Source organism: Mobula birostris, chromosome 7 (genome assembly GCF_030028105.1).
Source record: "Mobula birostris isolate sMobBir1 chromosome 7, sMobBir1.hap1, whole genome shotgun sequence".
NCBI lineage: Eukaryota > Metazoa > Chordata > Chondrichthyes > Myliobatiformes > Myliobatidae > Mobula > Mobula birostris.
The window spans coordinates 5,338,105-5,361,539 of NC_092376.1; the positions used below are offsets into that span (position 1 = coordinate 5,338,105).

General features: G+C 52.7%; 1 protein-coding gene across 4 annotated transcripts in view; it reads left to right on the forward strand.

Moving 5' to 3' along the window:
- LOC140199979 (arf-GAP with Rho-GAP domain, ANK repeat and PH domain-containing protein 1-like) overlaps positions 1–23,435 on the forward strand; it is a 290,953-nt gene that overhangs the window by 82,771 nt on the left and 184,747 nt on the right. For all 4 annotated transcript variants that reach the window (XM_072262527.1, XM_072262524.1, XM_072262526.1 and 1 more), the window contains one exon: positions 5,287–5,900. In XM_072262527.1, the coding sequence (XP_072118628.1) occupies positions 5,362–5,900 (539 nt within the window). In that variant the 5' untranslated portion in view covers positions 5,287–5,361. The remainder of the gene's footprint in view (positions 1–5,286; positions 5,901–23,435) is intronic.

The window sequence follows — 23,435 nt, forward strand, 5'->3', positions numbered from 1 at the left end:
AACAAATAGTCCAAGTCCCCGAGTCCATGAATGTTGCAGCAGTCTGCAGTCGAATACAGTATATCTTGTCTTCTGCTGAGTGAACACTGGAGGGCAGCATTGAGCCCAGCCATACCACTTCTGGCATTCGGATTGCGGGATCAATCAACAATGCACTGGGCCCTTCACCTGCAACGTTCCCGGTAAATGTCACAAATAATGGGATAGGAGACCCTGGTGATACTCTCGGCCGTTCGGGTGCACTGGAGGCTGTCAAGGTGGGTGATGATATACCCATTTCCCATTGGTTCAAAGCGTAGAAGACTGCATTAAGCTTATCAGGAGGGGTGTGCTGTCATTGGCGACGCTCCCGAGTTCGTTCTGTTGCCCATTATTATCAGGTAACACCTGTCACAACTGATGGTTGGTCTGGGACTCGATTTTGAAGTGGTAATATCTCTTAGCTCCTCTGATGGTTTTATGGAGCTCATAGAGTCTTAGAATGCTGCAGCGTAGAAACAGGCCATTCAGCCCATCTAGTCCATGCTAAAGTGTTATTCTGCCCAGACCCATTGAGCTGCACCCAGATCACAGCCCTCCACACCTCTCCTACCCATGTACCTAACCAAAATTCTCTTCAGTGTTGAAATTGAACCTGCCTCCACCCCTTCCACTGGCAGCTTGATCCACACTCTCACCACCCTCTGAGTGAAGTTATATCCTCTCATGTTCCCCTGAACCATTTCACCTTTCACCCTTAACCCATGACCTTGTTCTGGTCTCACCCAACCTCAGTGGAAAAAGCCTGCTGCATTTACCCTATCTATACCCATCATAATACCTCTATCAAATCCCCTCTCATCCTCCTTCACTCTAGGGAATACAGTCCGAACCTATTCAACCCTTCCCAATGACTCAGGTCTTCAAGTTCCGGCAACATCTTTGTAAGTTTTCAATCTTTCCTGTAGGGAGATGACCAGAATTGCACACAGTAGTCCAGATGAGGCCTCACCAACATTTTATACAGTTTCATCATACCATCCCATCTCCCGTACTCAATACTTTGATTTATGAAGTCGCTATTGTACCAGTATTACTGCGATCTCTCAGGTTGAGTATGACGTTCTCTGAAAGCAGGTGTTCCCAACTTGGGCTCCATGGCATAAAAAAGGTTGGGAACCCCTGTTCTAATGAATTGTCTGTTGGTGGTTCCTCAGCTGTCTGGGCACTACATATCTGGGATGTTAGGGTGGATTTCCTTAATTCACCTGCCTGTGCGTGACTTTGTTTAACGGGGGAAGGCTGATGCACGGGCAGCCCCCGCGTGGTCCTTTTCAGATCAGGGTCCGGGTCAGGGTCCAGCGGCATGAAATGGCGACCCTTCATCGTGTCATCACGGTCTGCCAGTTCCACTGTTGAGGTCTAGGTTGGATCACTCTTTGTCTGGAACCTCATCCCTTGACCTTACCGCCATGGGTGACCCTTCCGGGAGCTGAAATCCAGACGGGGTCGCTCGCGCGACCTCAGGACCACACAAGCCTCTCCACCCCAACAAGGTGACAAGGGGGCGCCGCGGTAATGTGACGGTTAGTGCGACGCTGTTACAGTTCAGTGTGTTGATTTCGGAGTTTAATTCCGGTGTCCTCTGTCAGAAAGTTAGTACATTCTTTTCACGTACGCATGGGTTTCCTCCGAGTGCTCCGGTTTCCTCCCACAGGCCAAAGACGTACCGTTTAGTAGGTTAACTAGTCGTCGTAAATTGTCTGGTGATTAGGTTTGGGTTAAATAGGTGGATTATTGGGTGGTACAGCCCAGTGGACTGGAAGGGCCTGTTCTGTGCTGTATCTCTATAAATAGCAGGGGCTAAACGCCAGACGACACTGATCGTCAGCCTCTCCACCACAACAGGGTGATGATCCCTGGAGTTGCACTAGGGAGCGATTCCATAGTCTTATAGGAGCGGGGCGGAAGCCGTCCTTGGGCCTGGAGAAGAGAGAATTCCCAGGGCGGATGAGATTATGTTGGTAGAGGAAGTGCGAGTTGAAAGGGAACGTCACAGTTGCCCGATCGCGTGGCTGTCAAGTGAATGTAGGCACTGAACGGTGTTTTCTCTGACACCTCCATCTGCTCTGGTATAAATAGACTGTGGGTGAAGTGATACTGTTGCTTGTGTAGATGGGTCCAAGATACCAGCAGGCTGAAGACTTCCTCCAGAGACCCAGCTCAGCTGTCAAAGGAAACAGCTATGCTGTAGATAAGTACAGAGCAGATCTAGTATGTGACCAAAGACACTCACAAATTTCTACTGATGTGCCGTGGAGAGCAGTCCGACTGGATGCATCACTGTCTGGTACAGAGGGGTGACTGCACAGGATCGGAAAAAGCTGCGGAAAGTTGCAAACTCAGCCGGCTCCATCATGGGCACTGGTCTCCCCAGCACCGAGGACGTCTTCAAAAGGTGATGCCTCAAAAAGGTAGCTTCCATCATTAAGGACCCCATTACCCAGGACATGCCCTCTTTCCGTTGCCACCACCAAGAAGGAGGTACAGGAGCCTGAAGGCACACACTCAACGATTCAGGAACAGCTTCTTCCCCTCTGCCATCGATTTCTGAATGGGTGATGAACTAATGAACACTACCTCACTATTTTCTTTTCCTCTCTTTTTGTTGTACAATGTGGAATGCTGCAAGTCTGGTTCACAGATTTATTAGCTGTTGGCGGGGAAGCTGCATGGCCTCGGCCTCAAGCCGCAGCGTGGCCTGTTTACAGCTGCCCAGGAGAGAGGCATTGGAGTCAGTGCCCAGCAGAGAGGCATTGGAGTCCATGCCCAGGAGAGAGGCATTGGAGTCAGTGCCCAGCAGAGAGGCATTGGGGTCAGTGCCCAGGAGAGAGGCATTGGAGTCAGTGCCCAGCAGAGAGGCATTGGGGTCAGTGCCCAGGAGACTGGCATTGGGATCAGTGCTCTCCACCACAGTGCCGGGGGCGGTGTGGCGCGGTGACAGCCTGGATCCGGTACTGCCGTCCAGTGTTCAATTGCAGACTGCTGCCACAGTCGTGGACTGAGGGACTTGGACTATATTGTTTTGTGTGTGACTGCGTGTTTACTGCTGTGTTATACGTGGCTTGTGCTGTGTATTACTGTTGGCAATGAGTCTCACAATTTGGCACTGTTTCATTTAGCTGTCTTCATGGGTATTTGCCTATGGTTGAATGACAGTTCTTATGACTTACCTTCAACCACTTGGCTCTTGAACCAACCAACAGAACGCTAGTCACTACAGCTTAGCAACAATAAGACCACTTTGATCTCTTTGTATTAAAATTTACTTCCTTTTTGCCCTAGTTCTTTCTTGTAAAATTTATATAATATTTAGGTTTAAAATATTTTATTTAGTGAATACAGTATATCTGATGCTATCTATGGCACTAGCCTACCCACCATCAAAGGCATATTGTATATTCAGAAAGATGCTGGAAAAGAGTCAGTAACACCATGAAGGATCCCACCTACCCTGCTCGTGGACTGTTTGTCCCACTCTCATCAGGGAGGAGGTTACGTAGCATCCACACCAGGACCACCAGACTCAAAAACAGTTACTTTCCCCAAGCAGTAAGGCTGATCAACACCTCCACCCACTAACCCACCCGTCCACACCCCCAACCACTACTACTTTATCACTTCCTGTCAGAGTCACCTTACGTACAGACAACACACATCAAAGTTGCTGGTGAACGCAGCAGGCCAGGCAGCATCTGTAGGAAGAGGTGCAGTCGACGTTTCAGGTCGAGACCCTTCGTCAGGACTAAGTTAGTCCTGACGAAGGGTCTCGGCCTGAATCGTCGACTGTACCTCTTCCTACAGATGCTGCCTGGCCTGCTGCGTTCACCAGCAACTTTGATGTGTGTTGCTTGAATTTCCAGCATCTGCAGAATTCCTGTTGTTTACGTACAGACACTCCTGCGCCTAGTGTCACTTTATGGACATACGATCAATCAGTGTATATGAGATCTCTTAAGTATTTATATTTATTGTGTTTTAAAAAAATTATTGTGTTCTTTATCGTATTGTATTTTTGGTGTTGCATCAGATCTGGAGTAACAGTTAGTTTTTTCTCCTCTACACTTGTGTACTGGAAATGAAATTAAACAATCTTGAATCTTGAATCTGGGGTAATAACTTTGATTTGTTCCACAACGGAGGGACTGATTCCTCCAGTTTGTCTTTTTTTTTTGTGCATTGGTTGTTTGTCAGTCTTTGTGTGTAGTTCTTAATTGTTCTGTTGCTGTAGCCCATCCACGTCAAGGTTTGACATGCTGTGCGTTCACGGATGCTCTTCTGCACATCACTGTTGTAACGAGTGGTTATTTGAATTACTGTCACCTTCCCGTCAGCTTAAACCAGTCCGGACATCCTCCTCTGACTTCTGTGATTAGCAAGGTGTTTTTGCCCACAGAGCTGCTGCTCACTTGATGTTTTTGTTTGATTTTTTGCACCATTCTCTATAAACTCAAGAGACTTGTGAAAATCCAAGGAGTTCAGCAGTTTCTGAAATATTCAGACCACCCCATCTGGCACCAACAATCATTCCACAGTCAGTTAGGTCACATTTCTTCCCCATTCTGATGTTTGGTCTGAACAACAAGTGAGCTTCTTCTCTTGTAAAGTTTAGTGGGGATTGTCAGTCAAACCAAAGGTGCATTTCGGCCACTAACTGAAGTAGAGTGTGGAGCAAAGAGACAAAGTAAATACAACCCAAGAAATTCCCCCCAAGAACTCAGATAATATCAAAAGGTCTAATGCTTTTCAGAAAGTCAAATGTGCACTTATATACATTACAATGACGGTGATAGACTAACAAACTTTCCATGTTAAACTGTGTCTGTCCCAAAGATCTCCATTTGTCCATCAGATGCTTCCTGTGCACCTCATAGGTACTGAATTCAAACAATATATGCTGCACCATTTCTTGGAAAGTGTGTTCCCGTAACATGCATATTAATTTTGAACAAGTAATTATTCAACCTAGTGTAATAGGTTTCAGTGTAACTTCTTCGCTCCTTTTATACTCATCTCCCAGTTGAGTTCCCACCATCCCCTGAATTTTATACAAGCGCCAAACTGGACCTCTTGACCACGCCTGCATGCTTTTGTGCCTTGAGTTGCTGCCACATGATTGGCTGATTAGATATTTGCATTACTGAGCAGGTGTGCCTAATAAAGTGGCCTCTGAGAGTACGTACTTTGATAATAAATTTAATTCGAGTTTAACTCCTGACCACCGTTTTCGTTGTTGTTTCCCCGCAGGTCTGCGTGACGGTGGGACCATGGACTGAGTTGGCGAGTGAGGGTGTGTGTGTGTGTGTGCATACGCCAGGCGCCATGACATTGGAGGAGGGGACATTGAGCGTCCAGGACTGGCTGGGGGCCCTGCATCTCGATCAGTATGTGGACGTGTTCACCCAGCACGCCTACCGCCACCTCGCCGACTGCTGGGAGCTTAGCGGGGAGGACCTCTCCCGCCTCGGCGTCCACTTGCCCGGGCATCGCAAGCGCATCCTCTCCGCCCTGAGGAAGGGGCCACCGTCGCGGAATCCCCCGACCGCTGAAGCGACAGTGGATGACGTCAAGGAGAAGCCCATCCCGAGAAAGAGGAGCGTCTACCCCTACCAGGCCCGCCCACCGGCCGAGAAGACCTTCCTTCCCCCCATCCCACCCCGGCATGGACTGGGGGGCCCTCCCAAGAAAGTACAGCCTGTCCCCCGTCCTCGAGTACGACCCCCACTGGTGGGGGATGGCCTGAGGGAAGATCCGCCCGTGCTCCCGCCACGCCAGGACACGGAGAGCAGGGGGCGGCCCCCACCTCTGCCAGCAAGGCCTCTGCCCCGACTCCAGGATCGGGAGACCAGCGTGGACTGCAGGTGAGTGGCGGGTTGGTATCCATCCCAGGACACTGGGTGCTTCGGGCCAGAGGCTGGCAGAGGCAAAGAGAAGGCCGTCAGTGTGTTATTGTCTCCTGTAACGCGACACAGACCGCGTCTGGAGTGTTGAGGGCAGTTTCAGGTCCCGTATCTCAGAAAGGACGTGTTGGCGTTGGACAGGGTCCAGAGGAAATTCATGAGAATGATTCGGGAATGAAAGGGTTAACATAGGAGGAGCGCTTGATGGCTCTGGGCCTGTACTGGTTGGCGTTTAGAAGAATGTGAGTGGCGGGGGGGATCTCATCGAAACCTATTGAATGTTGAGAGGTCCTGATAGAGTAGATGTGGAGAGGATGTTTCCTATAGTGGGGGGAGTCTAGGACCAGAGGACACAGAGGGACATCCATTTAGAACAGAGATGAAGAGTAATTTCTTTAGCCAGAGGGTGGTGAATCTGTGGAATTCGTTGCCACAGGCGGCTGTGGAGGCCAAGTCATTGGGTACATTTAAAGCAGAAGTTGACAGGTTCTTGATTAGTCAGGGTGTCAAAGATTTTGGGGAGACGACAGAAGAATGGGGTTGAGAAGGTGATAATGGCCTAATTCTGCTCCTACCCCATATGGTCTCATGGCTTGGGGATGTTGATAAACGTTTGTTTCTGTGCTTTCCCATGGAGGGCGATGGTCCGGGTGCAGGTCAAGGGGATGAGGCGGACTGGATGGGCCAAATCAGAATCAGGTGACGTATGTTGTGATATTTGTTTTTAGGGCAATACATAAAAAAACTGTTGAGAAATATGAAAAAATAGGAAGTGGAAAAAGACAAAATAGTGAGTAGCGTCCATGGGTTCGTGGACCATTCGGAAATCTGATGGTGGAGGGGAAAGAAACTCTCCCTAAGACGTGGAGGTAGAGGAGGAGGCTGTAACCCTGCCTTGATGGTAGCAATGAGAAGAGGGCACGTCCTGGGTGATGGGGGTCACCTCCTTCAGACGCTACCTCTCCTTGGAGGTGGGGATGTTTGTGCCTATGGAGCCCCGTAATCCTGTGCATTGGAGCCTCTGTGTCGGACGGTGATGCCTGCAGTCAAGGTCTCCATTGTACATCGAATGTGCATCATTACAGCACAGTACAGACCCTTTGGCCTGTAATGCTGGGCCCCACCTTTTAACCTACTCTAGGATCAATCCTGCCAAGGGGTTTCGCCCCAAAACAGCGACTGTTTACTCTTTTCCATAGATGCTGCCTGGCCTGCTGAGTTCCTCCAGCATTTTGTGTCTGTTGCTCGGATTTCCAGCAGATTTTCTCTTGTTTGTGGATCAATTTAACCCTTCCCTCCCACATAGTCTCAATTTTTCTATCATCCATATATGCCTATCTAAGGGTCTCTTAAATGCCCCACTGTCTCTGCCTCTACCTCTACCACCTCCCATGGCAGGGTGTTCCACACACCCACCACTCTGTGTGTAAAGAAACCAAACTCTGATACCTCCCTACGCTTTCCTCCAATCACGTTGAAATTGCTTCCCTTGTATTAGCCAATGCTGCCTTGGGAAGAGCTGCTGGCTGCACACAGCCTCCCTGTACATCTGCAGAAATTTGCGGGAGTGTTTGGTGATACACCAAATCTCAGCAAACTCGTAATGAAATATGGTTTCTGTTGTGTCTTCGTTGTGATTACATCACTGTGTTGAGCCCAGATTAGATCTTCAGAGGTGTTGATATGTGGGAACTTGCTGCTGTGCCCTCAATGCGGACTGATGTGTGTTCTCCTGACTCCCTTGAACAGAAAAGCCTACAAAAAGTGGTGGATACGACCCAGTCCATCACAGGTAAAGCCCTCCCCTCTATTGAGCACATCCACAAGGAACACTGTCACAGGAAAGCAGCATCCATCATCAGTAACCCCCACCACCCAGGCCGTGCTCTCTTCTCGCTGTTGCTGTCAAGGAGAAGGTACAGGAGCCTCAGGTCCCAAACTATCAGGTTCAGGAACAGTTATTACCCCTCAACCATCAGGCTCTTGAATCAAAGTCATTGAACTGTTCCCACAACCTATGGATTCACTCTCAAGGGCTCATGTTCTTGACTGTACTTGTCAATGTGGACCAGAGAGCAAGTTTGTAAATCTGGCAGGAGCAAAGGATGTTGAGAATGGCGAGATGGAGCGCCATGGGAGGGGTGTGGGACAGGTGAGAGAGAAGGAGAGCCAGGGCAGCCTTGGTGGGGGGGGGGGGGGGGTGGTCCTCGGATGCAGGCGCACCCAGCTCTGAGACACCAGGCAAGGTTATTTGATTCCAAACAATTGATTTATTGATCATTACAGAATGTCTGTCTGGTGCTTCTCACTCCCTCCACTCTCCCCTCCCCTTTCCCAGCCATGATTCCCCTCTCCCTGCCCCCTCCCCACTCTCAGTCTACAATAGGGACCCATATCAGAATCAGGTTTATCATCACTCACATCTGTCACGAAATTTGTTTTTTTTGTGGCAGCGTACAGTGCAATACATAAAATTACTACAGTACCGTGCAAAAGTCTTGGGCAAACTAGCTATATATATGTGCCTAAGACTTTTGCACTGTATTTATGTAGGTTGATAATAAATTTACTTTGAACTTTGAACTCTTCCTGAAGTCTACAATCAATTCCTTGGTCTTGCTGACAAGCACAGCGCTCTCCTCCTGCCCTCCGCCACTCTCCAGGGTTGGCTGGAGAATAAACCTGGAGGGAACTTGCTGAGGCGGGTGGTGCAAGGCAGGGCAGGAGGAGGAGGAGGAGGAGGAGGAGATGATGATGATGATGATGAACACAGAACCAGCTCCATCAGCAAGGCCTAAAGACCTGTGGCAGTGGAGTCGTGGACAATGCTGCCATCTGGTGGCCATCGCTATATTGTCCATTCCTTCCGTTGAACACAAATTGAAAGTTCAAGTTGAAAGTAAATGTATTATCAAAATACATATATGTCACCATATACAACCCTGAGGTGCGTTTACTTGTGGGCAATCACAGTAAATCTCAGAGACACAATAGATTATCTCTGACATCAATTGTCTAGAATGAGGTTACGGAGTACCTGGAGGCATATGACAAGATAGGCAGAACTCAGCATGGTTTCCTTAAAGGAAAATCCTGCCTGACAAACCGATTGCAATTTTTTGAGGAAATTACCAGTAGGCTAGACAAGGGAGATACAGTGGATGTTGTATATTTGGATTTTCAGAAGGCCTTTGACAAGGTGCCACACATGAGGCTGCTTAACAAGATAAGAGCCCATGGAATTACAGGAAAGTTACATACGTGGATAGAGCATTGGCTGATTGGCAGGAAACAGAGAGTGGGAATAAAGGGATCCTATTCTGGTTGGCTACCGGTTACCAGTGGTGTTCCGCAGGGATCAGTGTTGGGGCCGCTTCTTTTTACATTGTACATCAACGATTTGGATTATGGAATAGATGGCTTTGTGGCTAAGTTTGCTGACGATACGAAGATAGGTGGAGGGGTCGGTAGTGCTGAGGAAACAGAGTCTGCAGAGAGACTTGGATAGATTGGGAGAACGGGCAAAGAAGTGGCAAATGAAGTACAATGTTGGAAAGTGTATGGTTATGCACTTTGGCAGAAGAAATAAAGGGGCAGACAATTATTTAAATAGGGAGAGAATTCAAAGTTCTGAGATGCAACGGGACTTGGGAGTCCTCGTGCAGGATACCCTTAAGGTTAACCTCCAGGTTGAGTCGGTAGTGAAGAAGGCGAATGCAATGTTGGCATTCACTTCAACATTCTGTAGGATTTAAAGGAGCAAATTTGTAGAGAGATCGCAGACTGTTGCAAGAAAGATAAGGTTGTTATAGTCGGTGATTTTAACTTCCCACATATTGACTGAGACTCCCATACTGTGAATGGGATGGACAGGAAAGAGTTTGTAAAATATGGTCAGGAAAGTTTGCTTAATCAGTACATAGAAGTCCCAGTGAGACAGTGTGTGGTACTGGATCTGTTATTAGGGAATGAGACAGGGCAGGTGACTGAACTTTGTATAGGGAAACACTTTGCATCTAGTGATCATAATGCCATTAGTTTCAAGGTGTTTATGGAAAAGAATAGGTCTGGTCCTCATGTTGAGATTCTAAATTGGAGAAAGGCCTATTTGATGGCATCAGAAAGGATCTGGCAAGTGTGGTTTGCGGCAGGTTGTTTTCTGGCAAAGGTGTACTTGGTATGTGGGAGGCTTTCAAAAGTGAAATTTTGAGAGTACAGAGTTTGTATGTCCCAGTCGGAATAAAAGACAAGGATAACAGATTCAGGGAACCTTGGTTTTCAAGAGATATCAAGGCCCTGGTGAAGAGAAAAAAAGGAGGTGCATAGCAGGGATATGCAGGTAGGAACAAATGAGGTGCTTATGGAGAAAAAGAAACGCAAGAGAAGATTTAAGAAAGAAATCGGGAGGGCTAAAAGAAGGCAGGAAGAAGTTGTTTCTGTAGACATGGTGAAGGAGAATCTCAAGGGCTTCTACAGGTGTATTAAGAGAAAAAGGATAGCAAGCGACAAAATTGGTGCTCTGGAAGATTGGAATGGTAATTGATGCAAGGAGCTGAAAGAGATTGAAGAGATCTTAATGTTGTTCCATTGTCTAAGAATAAGGCAGGAAATTGTAGGCTGTTGAGCCTGACATCAGTCATGGGAAAATTATTGGAAGCTATTCTGATGGGACTGGATATATAAGTACATTATTTGGATAGACGGGGGGGGGGCTGGTGGACGGATTAGCGATAATCAACATGGCTTTGTGCGTGGTAAGTCATGTCTAACCAATCTTACAGAGTTTTTTGAGGAAGTTACCAAGAAAGTGGATGAAGGCAAGGCAGTGGATGTTGTCTACATGGACTTTAGCAAGGCCTTTGACAAGCTCCCACATGGGAAGTTGGTTAGGAAGATTCAGTTGCTTGGTATTCAAGATGAGGTAGTAAATTGAATTAGACATTGGCTTCGCGGAAGAAATCAGAGAGTGGTTGTAGGCAGTTGCCTCTCTGACTGGAGGTCTGTGACTAGTGGAGTGCCGCAGGGATCAGGGCTGGGTCCATTGTTGTCATCTATATCAACGATCTCCATGATAATGTAGTTAACTCGATCAGCAAATTTGTGGATGACACCAAGATTGGGGGTGTAGTGGACAGCGAGGAAGACTATCAAGGCTTGCAGTGGGATCTGGACCAGGTGGTGAAATTGGCTGAAAGATGGCAGATGGAATTTAATGCAGACAGGAATAGTGAGGTAGTGTTCATGGAATATTTGAAAACCTGATGATGGAGGGGTAGAAGCTGTTTCTATTTATATATGGTTATATCAATCCTGTAAATGGTCAGGTACCTTAAGATTGCCATGCCCGGGGGGAGGTGGGGTATGAGCTCCCACTATCTATTAAATGCTCTCAATGACGCGAGTCTCAAATAGACTCTGACAACCAAGTCCAGCTCCTGGCCTTCACGGGGCTTCATACTAAACGCAGCGGAACTGTTTCTACTGACCGGAGAAGAGTTACTGGCATCGTAGAACCTGTTGCTTGGGGCAGATGGGGTTTGTCAGCTGTGGTTGGTGGCTCATCCAGAGAGAAGAAAAGCTCTGATCTCAAACCTCCGCTGCCTTGCAGCTGTAGTACCCACTCACGGGGAAGGCTTCCGGAGTAAACCCCCAGGAAATATCCAGAGCTGCAGTCCCTGAGGCAGTCTGATGTCGAGTTCAATGCTGACTGGCAGCTCCTGCAACGCTGCTGGTGCCAAACTGTGTCGGTCTCTGCCGTTCCTCTGGGTTTATCAGACGTGTGGAGAGGGAGAGATGGCTGCATGCCAACAGCTTGCTCTCCATATCGTATTGCCATGGCTTGTGTAGACAGCTAAGATACAACATCCATGATCGACCCTGGTGAATGGAGGGAGTGCATGGTGGGAGGTGATGGGCAGGACCAGGTGAGGGGGGAGGTGGGCATGTGGGGGGGGTGATGAATGGAAGAGGTAAATCAAGTGCACTTGTCATTCAAACCATACATGGGTACAGCTGAACAAGACAGTGTTTCTGTGGGGGCAAGGTGCAAAAACATATACATGCATTCAAAATAGCAAGAAAGGAATTAAAAAAAAAAGAACATAGTCATGTGAGAAAACACATCTTTAGTCCAAGACCCTGAGCGACATCTTGCAGATTGGTTCCTGGCAGCCCAGCCTGTAATTCCACCAATCCACCACTGGAGGGCAGCACCGAGGAGCAGCCACCACCTGAGCCCAGAGGCCACGCCACAGCACAAGCCCATGGTTTGAGGGCTAGTCCTCGCTACGACCGAGGTGACACTGCTGTCTCGCTCCCTGTCTCACCACCAAACAAGGGTAGCAGGCCTGCGGCAATCAGTGTCCAACAGGGTCTTGCGATCGCAAAAGAAGCGTCCAGGGTTTCACTACATACTGCCTTCGTGCCAACTCGAGGGCACCAACTCCAGTGCCTCCAAGTAGCAGGCAGCAGCTCGGTCTCCACACAGGTCCCCTCATCTGAGCCCAGTCTGGCTCCTTCTGCGGCCCGACATCCCAATCCACCTGACAGCGCAAGTGCCTGTCTCGTCTTCCTCGGCCCGACAAACCGACTCATTTTCTCTGAACCACCAGTCGGCTCTTACAACAGCCTGGCCGGCTGCTCCGAATACTGAGCTGCCCACTGATGTGGTTCACCTGCTGTAGAGGTAGTTATTGGAGCCAAGAATGGTCTTACTATGTATCAAAACACACTTAACAAAGAAACAATCATCTTTGGTTGGCAACCGAGAGGCCGCTGCGCGTGGACATCACCTTTACACTTGGATAAGAAGGAATCTGATAGGGGAGGAGAGTGGACCAACGGGAGGAAGGGAAGGAGGAAAGGGGTGGGGCACCAAGGGCAGCTGGGGAGGAGAGATGGGGTGGGAGTGGAACCAGTGGAACAAACCCGGCCTTCAGCCTGGTGGTACCTTCTTTCAAACCTTGCTATTGCCTGCTTTGCTGAGGCAGAGAGGACTATAGACAGAGTGAGTTCATGGAGGGGAGGCTGGTTTCTGTGAGGGTCTGAGCTGTGTCCACAGCCCTCTGCAGTCTCTTGCAGTCACAGGCAGAGCAGTTGCCATGATGCATCTATGGTGTGCCAATGAAACATGGTGAGGTCAGAGGGAACTTGCCAAGTTATTCAGCTTCCTGAGAAAGTCGAGGTGGTGGTGCGGCATTTAGTGCCTGGAGCAGGACAGGATATTGATGATGTTTACACGTTGGAACTTGAATCTCTCTATCTGATTGACCTCAGCACCCTGATATAAACAGGAGTGAGTTTACCCTCTCCTGAGGGTAAATGGTCATGTAACATTCCGTTATATTGGCTCGTGAATGTCTAGGGGAAATCCCGCCCAGCACCTGCCTCAACACTTCCCACAGTGTCGGTCGCCGCCTGAATCGGTCCCAAAGATCGATCATCAGCCAGCACACCCAGTAAATTTTAACAAATACACTTTATCGATATTACTAATTCTATGACATTAATATAAATTTGATACAGAGAGGAAAGCAATGAAAGAAAAGGCGCCAACACTTATCAAAGTCCAAGTTCTTCGCGTGCTACTGTTGGAGCTCAATCGATTCCTGACGACCACCCGGATCCTGTTGACTCACGGCTCGGGAACACCCGGAGTGATCGACCGGAGCCTTTCGCACGTCCGTGGTCCTCCTCGTCTCTCCTCTGACTCCCCGTCTCTCCTCTGGCTCCCCGTCTCTCCTCCGACTCCCCGCCAAAACCCCGTCCACCGTCCTCCTCATCTCTCCTCCGACTCCCCGTCCCTCCTCCGACTCACCGTACCCCCTCCGACTCCCCGTCTCTCCGCCGTCTTCCCCGTCTCTCCGCCGACTCCCCGTCTCTCCGCCGACTCCCCGTCTCTCCTCCGTCCTCCTTGTCTCTCCTCCGACTCCCCGTCAAAACCCCATCCACCATCCTCCCCATCTCTCCTCCGTCCTCCCTGTCTCTCCTCCGACTCCCCGTCTCTCCACCGTCCTCCTCGTCTCTCCTCCGACTCCCCGTCTCTCTTCCGACTCCCCCCAAAAACCCCCGTCCACCGTCCTCCCCATTTCTCCTCCGACTCCCCGTCTCTCCTCCTACTCCCCCCAAAAACCCCGTCTCTTCACCGTCCTCCCCGTCTCTCCTCCGACTCCCCGTCTCTCTTCCGACTCCCCGTCTCTCTTCCGACTCCCCCCAAAAACCCTGTCCACCGTCCTCCCTGTCTCTCCTCCGACTCCCCGTCTCTCCTCCGACTCCCCCCAAAAACTCCATCTCTCCACCATCCTCCCTGTCTCTCCTCCGACTCCCCGTCTCTCCTCCGACTCCCCGTCTCTCCTCCGTCCTCCCCGTCTCTCCGCCGTCCTCCCCGTCTCTGCTCCGACTCCCTGTCTCTCCTCCGACTCCCCGTCAAAACCCCGTCCACCGTCCTCCCTGTCTCTCCTCCGACTGCCCGTCTCTCCTCCGACTGCCCGTCTCTCCTCTGACCCTCCGTCTCTCCTCCGACTCCCCATCTCTCCTCCGACTCCCCGTCTCTCCTCCGACTCCCCGCCAAAACCCAGTCCACAGTCATATCATACAGCACGGTATCCGAAAACAAAATGATACATAACCACCCATTGGCTAATAGAAGGCTGCTATCTCACTTTAAAGTAAAACAAACTGCTAGCGCAAACTCTCTTCAGCGTTTAACACAACAAAGCCGCATTCCCCAGATTAACATAACAAAGGCGCCATTTTAAATTTAACAAAAAGAAAGACCCCGTACACTCTCCCCCCACCAATTAAAGTCATGCCCTCATGACGTTACCATAGTTCACCTGTGCTCCTTGTAAAACACAAAACCCAACCCAGGTGCATAAAGCAGTGACATAACTTTGCAGGGCAGTAGAGATCACACCCTGCTCTCCTGGCGCTGTATAAGTGAGTCTTTCTGGGGGATGCCTACTCCTCTGAGGCCTCTGGACTTCCTCTGCTAACTCTCCCTGTTCAGACACCCCAGGTGACCCCCCGGGCCTATCTGACGGACCTTCCCCTTCACCGGGATCCCTCTGCCCCGGTGAGCCCTCTGGCTCGGGCTCTGCCTCCACCCTCTCCTCCCCCAATGCCGGCTGTAATACAGGCGGCTCTGCAACACCCTCCCTCGGTTCCCCTGACTCAGTGATGGAAGGACCAAGAGTCTCTTCTCCCGGCACCGGGGAATCAGCGAACGGAAGCAGGTACCACACGTCCGAATCATCATCTTCCGATGACGTATCCCTTCTCGAGGTGGGGGCCGGCCCCATCTCCTTCGCAGCGGGCTCTTCCCGCGCCCGCGCCCTCGCAGAGTCCTCGTACTAGGCGTAAACTCCCATTCGGGCTCTGGGTCCATCTTCACCTCTCGACCCAGAGGCAACAGATGGTTCCGATGGAGTACCTTGACAGGCCCCTGCCCGCCCTCAGGTCTCACCCGGTAAACCGGGAGATTCGGCATCTGACTCTCCACCACATAGGGGGTGGCTGCCCAACGGTCCGCCAACTTGTGCTTACCCTGTAGTCCTAAATTCCGGATAAGGACTCGGTCTCCCGGCAATAGCTGGACGAACTTTACCTTCTGATCATACCTCCTTTTATTCCGCTGGTTCTGCTTGGTGGCTGCCGCCTCAACCAACTCGTACGCCCTTTGCAACTCTCTCCTCATATCGGACACGTACTTCAGACATGGCTTCGAAGGTATTTCCTCCGCTTCAGTCCCAAAACACAGATCAATGGGCAACCTCGCTTCCCGTCCGAACATCAGAATATAGGGCGAGTACCCCGTAGCATCATTGCGAGTACAATTGTAACAATGAACCAAATGGGCAATATGCCAACTCCACTTACTCTTCTGTCCAATCTCCAAGGTGCCGAGCATGTCCAGCAGGGTCCGGTTAAACCTCTCGGGTTGAGGATCACCCTGCGGGTGACAGGGGGTGGTTCTGGACTTTTCAACCCCAAGCATATCCAGCAATTCATGTATAAGCCTGCCCTCGAAGTCCCGTCCTTGATCACTGTGGATATGCCAGGGAAGGCCATAATGAACAAAGTACTTCTCCCATAACACCTTCGCCACTGTAGTCGCTTTCTGATCCTTAGTAGGAAAAGCCTGCGCATATCTAGTGTAGTGATCCGTGAGGACCAAGACATTCGCGGTATTGCTGGTGTCTGGCTCAATAGACAGGAAATCCATACACACCAGGTCCATGGGTCCCGCACTCTGCAAGTGGGATAACGGGGCCGCCTGCGCAGGCAAGGTCTTCCTCCTGACGCAACGGCTACAGGTCTTACAGTATTCTTCCACCTCCCCCCTCATCCGGGGCCAGTAAAACCGGTCCTTGACTAATCCATAGGTCTTCTCTACCCCTAAGTGCCCGGAATCATCATGTAGTGCCTGGAGCACAGTCTTTGGATGCTTCTCAGACATGACCAGCTGCCAGCGCCAGGGGTGGTCCGGAGGTGACGTGACCCGGTACAGGACATGGTTCTTCAGCTTCAACCGGGGCCACTCCTTCAGTAGTAGAGGAACGGAGGCATGTTTCGCCTTCTCCACCTGCCCCATATCACCCTGGCTAACCGCGTACCAGATAGTGCCAATGCTTGGGTCATCACGCTGAGCCGCCTCTACTTCCTGGGGACTCAACTCCGGCAGCTGCCTGTTCCTCAGAGCAGTCACATTACAGTAAACAGTGGGCAGCGCGTCATCGTCAGCCCCCAGTTGATCTACTGCCCGATCCGTTCCCATCTGTGCTCCTACTTCCCCGTCGCTCCCAACTTGACACATGGCCTTTACTCCCTGGGCAGGGACACTCTTCCACTCCTCGGCCGTGCCCGACTCGCCGTGTGCCCGACGAGACAGGGCATCTGCATCGATGTTCCGACTCCCCGGGCGGTACTTCAGGCTGAACTCATAGGCAGACAAGGCTGCTAACCACCGGTGCCCAGTAGCATCCAGCTTCGCCGAGGTCAGGATATAAGTGAGGGGGTTGTTATCAGTTCTCACCTCAAACTGGGCCCCGTATAGGTAGTCACTCAACTTGTCCACCACCGCCAAGAACTCCAGCTTGTGAGTGGGATAGTTTCTCTCAGATGGCGACAAGCTCCGACTGACAAACGCTACCGGCCTCAAGCCGTTTCCCTGTTCCTGGTACAGGACAGCCCCCAGACCGTCGTGACTGGCATCAGTGTGTAGAACATACGGCTTCCGGGGATCAGCAAAAGCCAACACCAGGGCCTGTGTCAGCGCCCTTTTCAGAGATTGGAACGCCTCCTCACATTGAGCATCCCACCTCGATCCAAAAGGCTCCCCTGGGTTCAAGTATCCTCCTACCTCCGACCCTCGGTCTCCCTTCCTCCTCCTCCCCACAGGTGGATAGCCACACAGCAGCTGGTTCAATGGATGACTCATTTTCGCATATCCTTTCACGAATCGCCGGTAATATCCGCAAAACCCCAAAAACGAGCGTAAGGCGCTCACCTTCTGAGGTCTCGGCCAGGTGGTGACTGCGGCTATCTTACCCGGATCGGTGGCCACTCCATCTCGCGAGATTATGTGCCCAACATAACTGACTGACGTCTTGCAGAACTGACATTTATCCAGGGAAAGTTTTAATCCTTCCTCCTTCAGCCGACTCAGCACCTTCAGCAGCCGCTCCTCATGTTCCTCCAACGTAGATCCAAACACTATCAGGTTGTCCAGGTACACCAATACCTCCAGCAGGTTCATGTCCCCCAACTGTCCACTCCATGAGCCGCTGGAAGGTGGCTGGGGTCCCTGAGATGCCTTGGGGCATTCGTTCGAACTGGAAAAACCCCAGGGGGCAGATAAAGGCTGTCTTCTCTTTATCAGTCTCACTCATCGGAATCTGGTAATACCCACTCCACAAATCCAATACGCTAAACCACTGTGCACCACTCAGACAGGCCAAGGCATCTTCCACCCTCGGGACCGTATATTGGTCGGGAACAGTGCGGCGGTTCAGGGTCCTGTAGTCCACGCACATGCGTACCTTCCCATTTTTCTTCCTTGCCACCACTATGGGGGACGCATAGGGGCTTCGGGACTCCGCGATAATCCCTGCGTCTTTCAACTGCCGCACATCTTCCACATCTGCTGGGGCCAACCGCTGTGACCTCTCCCTAAACGGGGTGTCATTTGTCACCCGGATAGTGTGCCGAGTGCTCTTGGAACATCCCACATCAAACTCGCCCTGAGAAAAGACATCCCCTAACTTCAGCATCTTCTCCACCAGCCTGCTCTTATACGCCGGCGGTACAGGGGAGTCTCTTCGGTCAGCCGCCCCCCTGTTCTCCAATAGTTTCCCTCCAGTGGGCTTCACGGGGGCGCTGGACATCACCGTCACCGGGAACAAGTGCGCGAGGGGCATCCCGCGCTTAAAGGTGATCTCCCTCTCCGTTATGTTCCTTACCATCACCCCCATCCGCCGTGCCTGTACAGCTGAGGGCCTCTGCAATTCAGGTCTCACCAGCGCCCCAGCCGGGAACCAGGACTCCCATTCCAGGTTGTCGGGGGTGTCTACTAGCAGGGCCTCTCCCAGCGATAATCCGGGGAATCTGGGGGTCCCCATCACTAAGGCCGCCTCCCCTGGCCGTATCACCTTAGGCTTCGCCTGAGTGCACCACACCGTCCCTCGTTTGCACTCAGGATCCAGCCCCTGGGGTCACTCACTCCTTCGTACACCGCTCAGAACACGGGGTGTACCGAGAGGGTCTCCAAAAAGTTCTCCCCCCCCTTCTTCTTACAGGCTCCCAAGAGCCGTCGCACCAGAGGGGAGTTAGTCCCCACCAACAGGGCAGCGCCACCGGTCTCCACCGGGTCCGGACAGACCAACACCAACGTCTCAAAGGCTTCCGATACTCCCACATCTCCCTCTGAAAATTCCAATCTCACTGACAAGTATCCATCGTACGGGTAATCACCATCACTTATGCCCCAAATCTCCAATGCGTTAAACGGAGTTACTGCCAAATGCTTCAGATATTTGTTGTAGAACAACCGGTACAGTAAGGTAACCTGCGACCCGGTGTCAAGGATGGCTTTCGCAAAGATTCCCTCTATCCGTAGGGACACGCTGGAATGGGGTCCCACCAGTCCATCAGGAATTTGGGCTTGTACTTTCTGGGGTTCCATGGCTGTTTTCTGGGGACGTGTTCCTCCCGAGACTCCAGTCCGTTCCCTCACTGAGCCTCTCCTAAGTTTCCCGACACCTCTCCCTCCTTAGTGGCCCGGGGGCCCTCCCTCCTCGGAGCATCTCGTCCCTCGCAATCTCTCCGCAAGTGACCCGCTTCCCCACAGCTGTAGCACACCCCCGGCCACTCACATGCCCGCCGGAAATGCCCCTCTCTCCCACAGTTATAGCACCCGCTACCTGCTGCCTCTCTCCTCCCGATACGCCCCCCCGGGGACCCCTTGGATTTCTCTGATCTCACCCCAGCTACCACCTCCCGAACCGCTGAAGACCGTCCCCGGGGGTCCAAGTCTCCTGGTCGGCCCGAAGCACTCTCCTCTGCCCGTACCTCTCTAATCAGCTGCCCGAATGATGGAGGGGGCTCCACTTAAATGACTGCCGGATACTCCAAGCCATCCTGTCGTCCTCCCGGGAACCTCTGCATATCTGGCTCATCCTCAACTTCGCCACCTCGTCTGCCCTCACTACCCCTCGGCGCCGCAGCCCCGTAAGCTTCCCTTCCAGCCAGAAAACATATTCTGAGAGCTTTTCCCCTCTTCTCTGCCTCACCCATTGAAACTCCGCTAAATGTTTCCAGGGATCTCCTGACAGTCCAAACACTTCCTCCAAAGCGCCCAAACACTCTGACAGGGAAGCCGAAGGGCGTGCCGCTCTCAGATCGCGGACCACACGGGCTGCCCCGCCCCTTAAGCTTTCCACCAATCGCTGTCTCTTTTCCTCATCCGAAACTGGCCACACCTCTAACAATTGGGATGTATCTTCAACCCAGGTCTCACAGTCATCCTCCCCTTCCGGGGTGGGCTTGGCTCCCGAGAAAATTCTCAGCTTCGGGTGGGGCCCCTCAACCCTTCTCGCCAGGGAGGTAATGGCAGCCGTTAACTCGGCAGTCTCATCCCGCCCATGGAGGCCGGGCCTGGCCAAACCTTCCCACTCCACACCTCCACCCCTGGCTACTGGCACCCGGCCGGGGGCCTCATCTAGCTCCTCCTCCTCCGGCACCTCCTCACTTGCGTCCTCGGGGAGGGTATGGAGACCCCACGGCCCCGCCTCCCCCTGGACGTGGACTGTCGCTGGTAATTCTAAAGTCATGACGTCGGCACTCGCCCGCACCAACATCCAGCTAGCCTCCAGTTCTTTCCCACCCCTTCTAGCTACAAGTTCTACCTGCCCGATACCTTTAATCAAACTCAACCCTCGCACCAGTACCTCTGCCGGAATGCGATAATCGACCCCGCTTACCACACACGCATGATTCACCGGTACCTCCTCCATTTCACACCAACTTACAATCTTATCTCGCTCCATCTTCACACCACTTACCGCAACCACAAGTACAACTTTCCCGAAAAGTCCAAATCCCGGACGAGCCCCCACTTGTAACGTTCCGTTATATTGGCTCGTGAATGTCTAGGGGAAATCCCGCCCAGCACCTGCCTCAACACTCCCCTCAGGGTCAGTCGCCGCCCGAATCGATCCCAAACATCAATCATCAGCCAGCACACCCAGTAAATTTTAACAAATACACTTTATAGATATTACTAATTCTATGACATTGATATAGATTTGATACAGAGAGGAAAGCAATGAAAAAAAAGGCGCCAACACTTATCAAAGTCCAAAGTCCAAGTTCTTCGCGCGCTACCGTTGGAGCTCAATTGATTCCTGACGACCACCCGGATCCTGTCGACTCATGGCTCGGGAACACCCGGAGTGATCGACTGGTGCCTCTCCACACATCCGCCATCCTCCCCATCTCTCCTCCGACTCCGTCTCTCCTCCGTCTCCCCGTCTCTCCACCGTCCTCCCTGTCTCTCCTCCGACTCCCCGTCTCTCCTCTGTTACCCCGTCTCTCCACCGTCCTCTCCGGCTCTCCTCCGTCTCCCCGTCTCTCCACCGTCCTCCTCGTCTCTCCTCCGACTCCCCGTCTCTCCTCTGACTCCCCGTCTCTCCTCCGACTCCTCGTCTCTCCACCGTCCTCCCCGTCTCCCCTCCGACTCCCCGTCTCCCATCCGACTCCCCGTCTCTCCTCCGACTCCCCATCTCTCCTCCGACTCCCCGTCTCTCCTCCGTTACCCCATCTCTCCACCATCCTCTCTGTCTCTCCTCCGACTCCCCGTCTCTCCACCATCCTCCCCGTCTCTCCTCTGACTCCCTGTCTCTCCACCGTCCACCCCATCTCTCCTCCGTCCTCTCTGTCTCTCCTTTGTCTCCCCGTCTCTCCACCGTCCTCCCCGTCTCTCCTCCGACTCCACGTCTCTCCTCCGTCTCCCCGTCTCTCCTCCGTCTCCCCGTCTCTCCACCGTCCTCCCCATCTCTCCTCCGTCCTCCCCGTCTCCCCTCTGACTCCCCGTCTCCCCTCTGACTCCCCGTCTCCCCTCTGACTCCCCGTCTCCCCTCTGTCTCCCCATCTCTCCTCCGACTCCCCTTCTCTCCTCCGACTCCCCGTCTCCCCGTCTCCCCTCCGACTCCCCGTCTCTCCTCCGACTCCCCGTCTCCCCTCCGTCTCCCCGTCTCTCCTCCGACTCCCCTTCTCTCCTCTGACTCCCCGTCAAAAACCCCGTCCGCCGTCCTCCCCGTCTCTCCCCCGACTCCCCGTCTCTTTCCAACTCCCCGTCTCTCCTCCGACTGCTTGTCTCTCCTCCGACTCCCCGCCAAAACCCCGTCTCTCCTCCGACTCCCCCCCCAAAAACCCCATCCACCGTCCTCCCTGTCTCCCCTCCGACTCCCCATCTCCCCTCCATCTCCCCGTCTCTCCTCCGACTCCCCTTCTCTCCTCCGACTCCCTGTCAAAAACCCCGTCCGCCGTCCTCCCCGTCTCTCCTCTGACTCCTCGTCTTTCCTCTGACTCCCCGTCTCTCCTCCGACTCCCCGTCTCTTCTCCGTTACCCCGTCTGTCCTCCGTTACCCCATCTCTCCACCGTCCTCTCTGTCTCTCCTTCGTCTCCCCGTCTCTCCTCCGTCCTCCCCGTCTCTCCTCCGACTCCCCGTCTCTCCACCATCCTCCCCGTCTCTCCTCTGACTCCCTGTCTCTCCACCGTCCACCCCATCTCTCCTCCGTCCTCTCTGTCTCTCCTTCGTCTCCCCGTCTCTCCACCGTCCTCCCCGTCTCTCCTCCGACTCCACGTCTCTCCTCCGTCTCCCCGTCTCTCCTCCGTCTCCCCATCTCTCCACCGTCCTCCCCGTCTCTCCTCCGACTCCCCGTCTCCCCTCCGACTCCCCGACTCCTCTCCGTCCTCCCCGTCTCCCCTCTGACTCCCCGTCTCCCCTCCGTCTCCCCATCTCTCCTCCGACTCCCCTTCTCTCCTCCGACTCCCCGTCAAAAACCCCGTCCGCCGTCCTCCCCGTCTCTCCCCCGACTCCCCGTCTCTTTCCAACTCCCCGTCTCTCCGACTCCCCGTCTCTCCGCCGTCCTCCCCGTCTCTCCACCGTCCTCCCCGTCTCTCCTCCGTCTCCCCGTCTCTCTGCCGTCCTCCCTGTCTCTCTGCCGTCCTCCCCGTCTCTCCGCCGTCCTCCCTGTCTCTCCGCCGTCCTCCCAGTCTCTCCTCCGACTCCCCGTCTCTCCTCCATCTCCCCGTCTCTCCTCCATCTCCCCGTCTCTCCTCCGAATCCCCCCCCAAAAACCCCGTCCGCCGTCCTCCTAGTCTCTCCTCTGACTCCTGGTCTCTCCTCCGACCCCCTGTCTCTCCTCCGACCCCCCCGTCTCTCCTCCGACTCCCCGTCTCTCTTCCGACTCCCCCCAAAAACCCCGTCCGCCGTCCTCCCAGTCTCTCCTCCGACTCCTGGTCTCTCCTCTAACCCCCTGTCTCTCCACCGTCTCCCCGTCAAAACCCTGTCCACCATCCTCCTCGTCTCTCCTCCGATTCCCCGTCTCTCCTCCCACCCCCACGTCTCTCCTCCGATCCCCCCGTCTCTCCTCCGACTCCCCCCTAAAACCCCGTCCACCGTCCTCCCCGTCTCTCCTCCGACTCCCTGCCAAAACCCAGTCCACAGTCATATCATACAGCATGGTATCCGAAAACAAAATAATACATAACCACCCATTGGCTAATAGAAGGCTGCTATCTCACTTTAAAGTAAAACAAACTGCTAGCGCAAACTCTCTTCAGCGTTTAACACAACAAAGCTGCATTCCCCAGATTAACATAACAAAGACGCCATTTTAAATTTAACAGAAAGAAAGACCTCGTACAGACATTTTAGAAATCACCTTTTTATTTGTTTAATCTCTACCCTTGTTCCTTGGCTGATTTAGCCAATA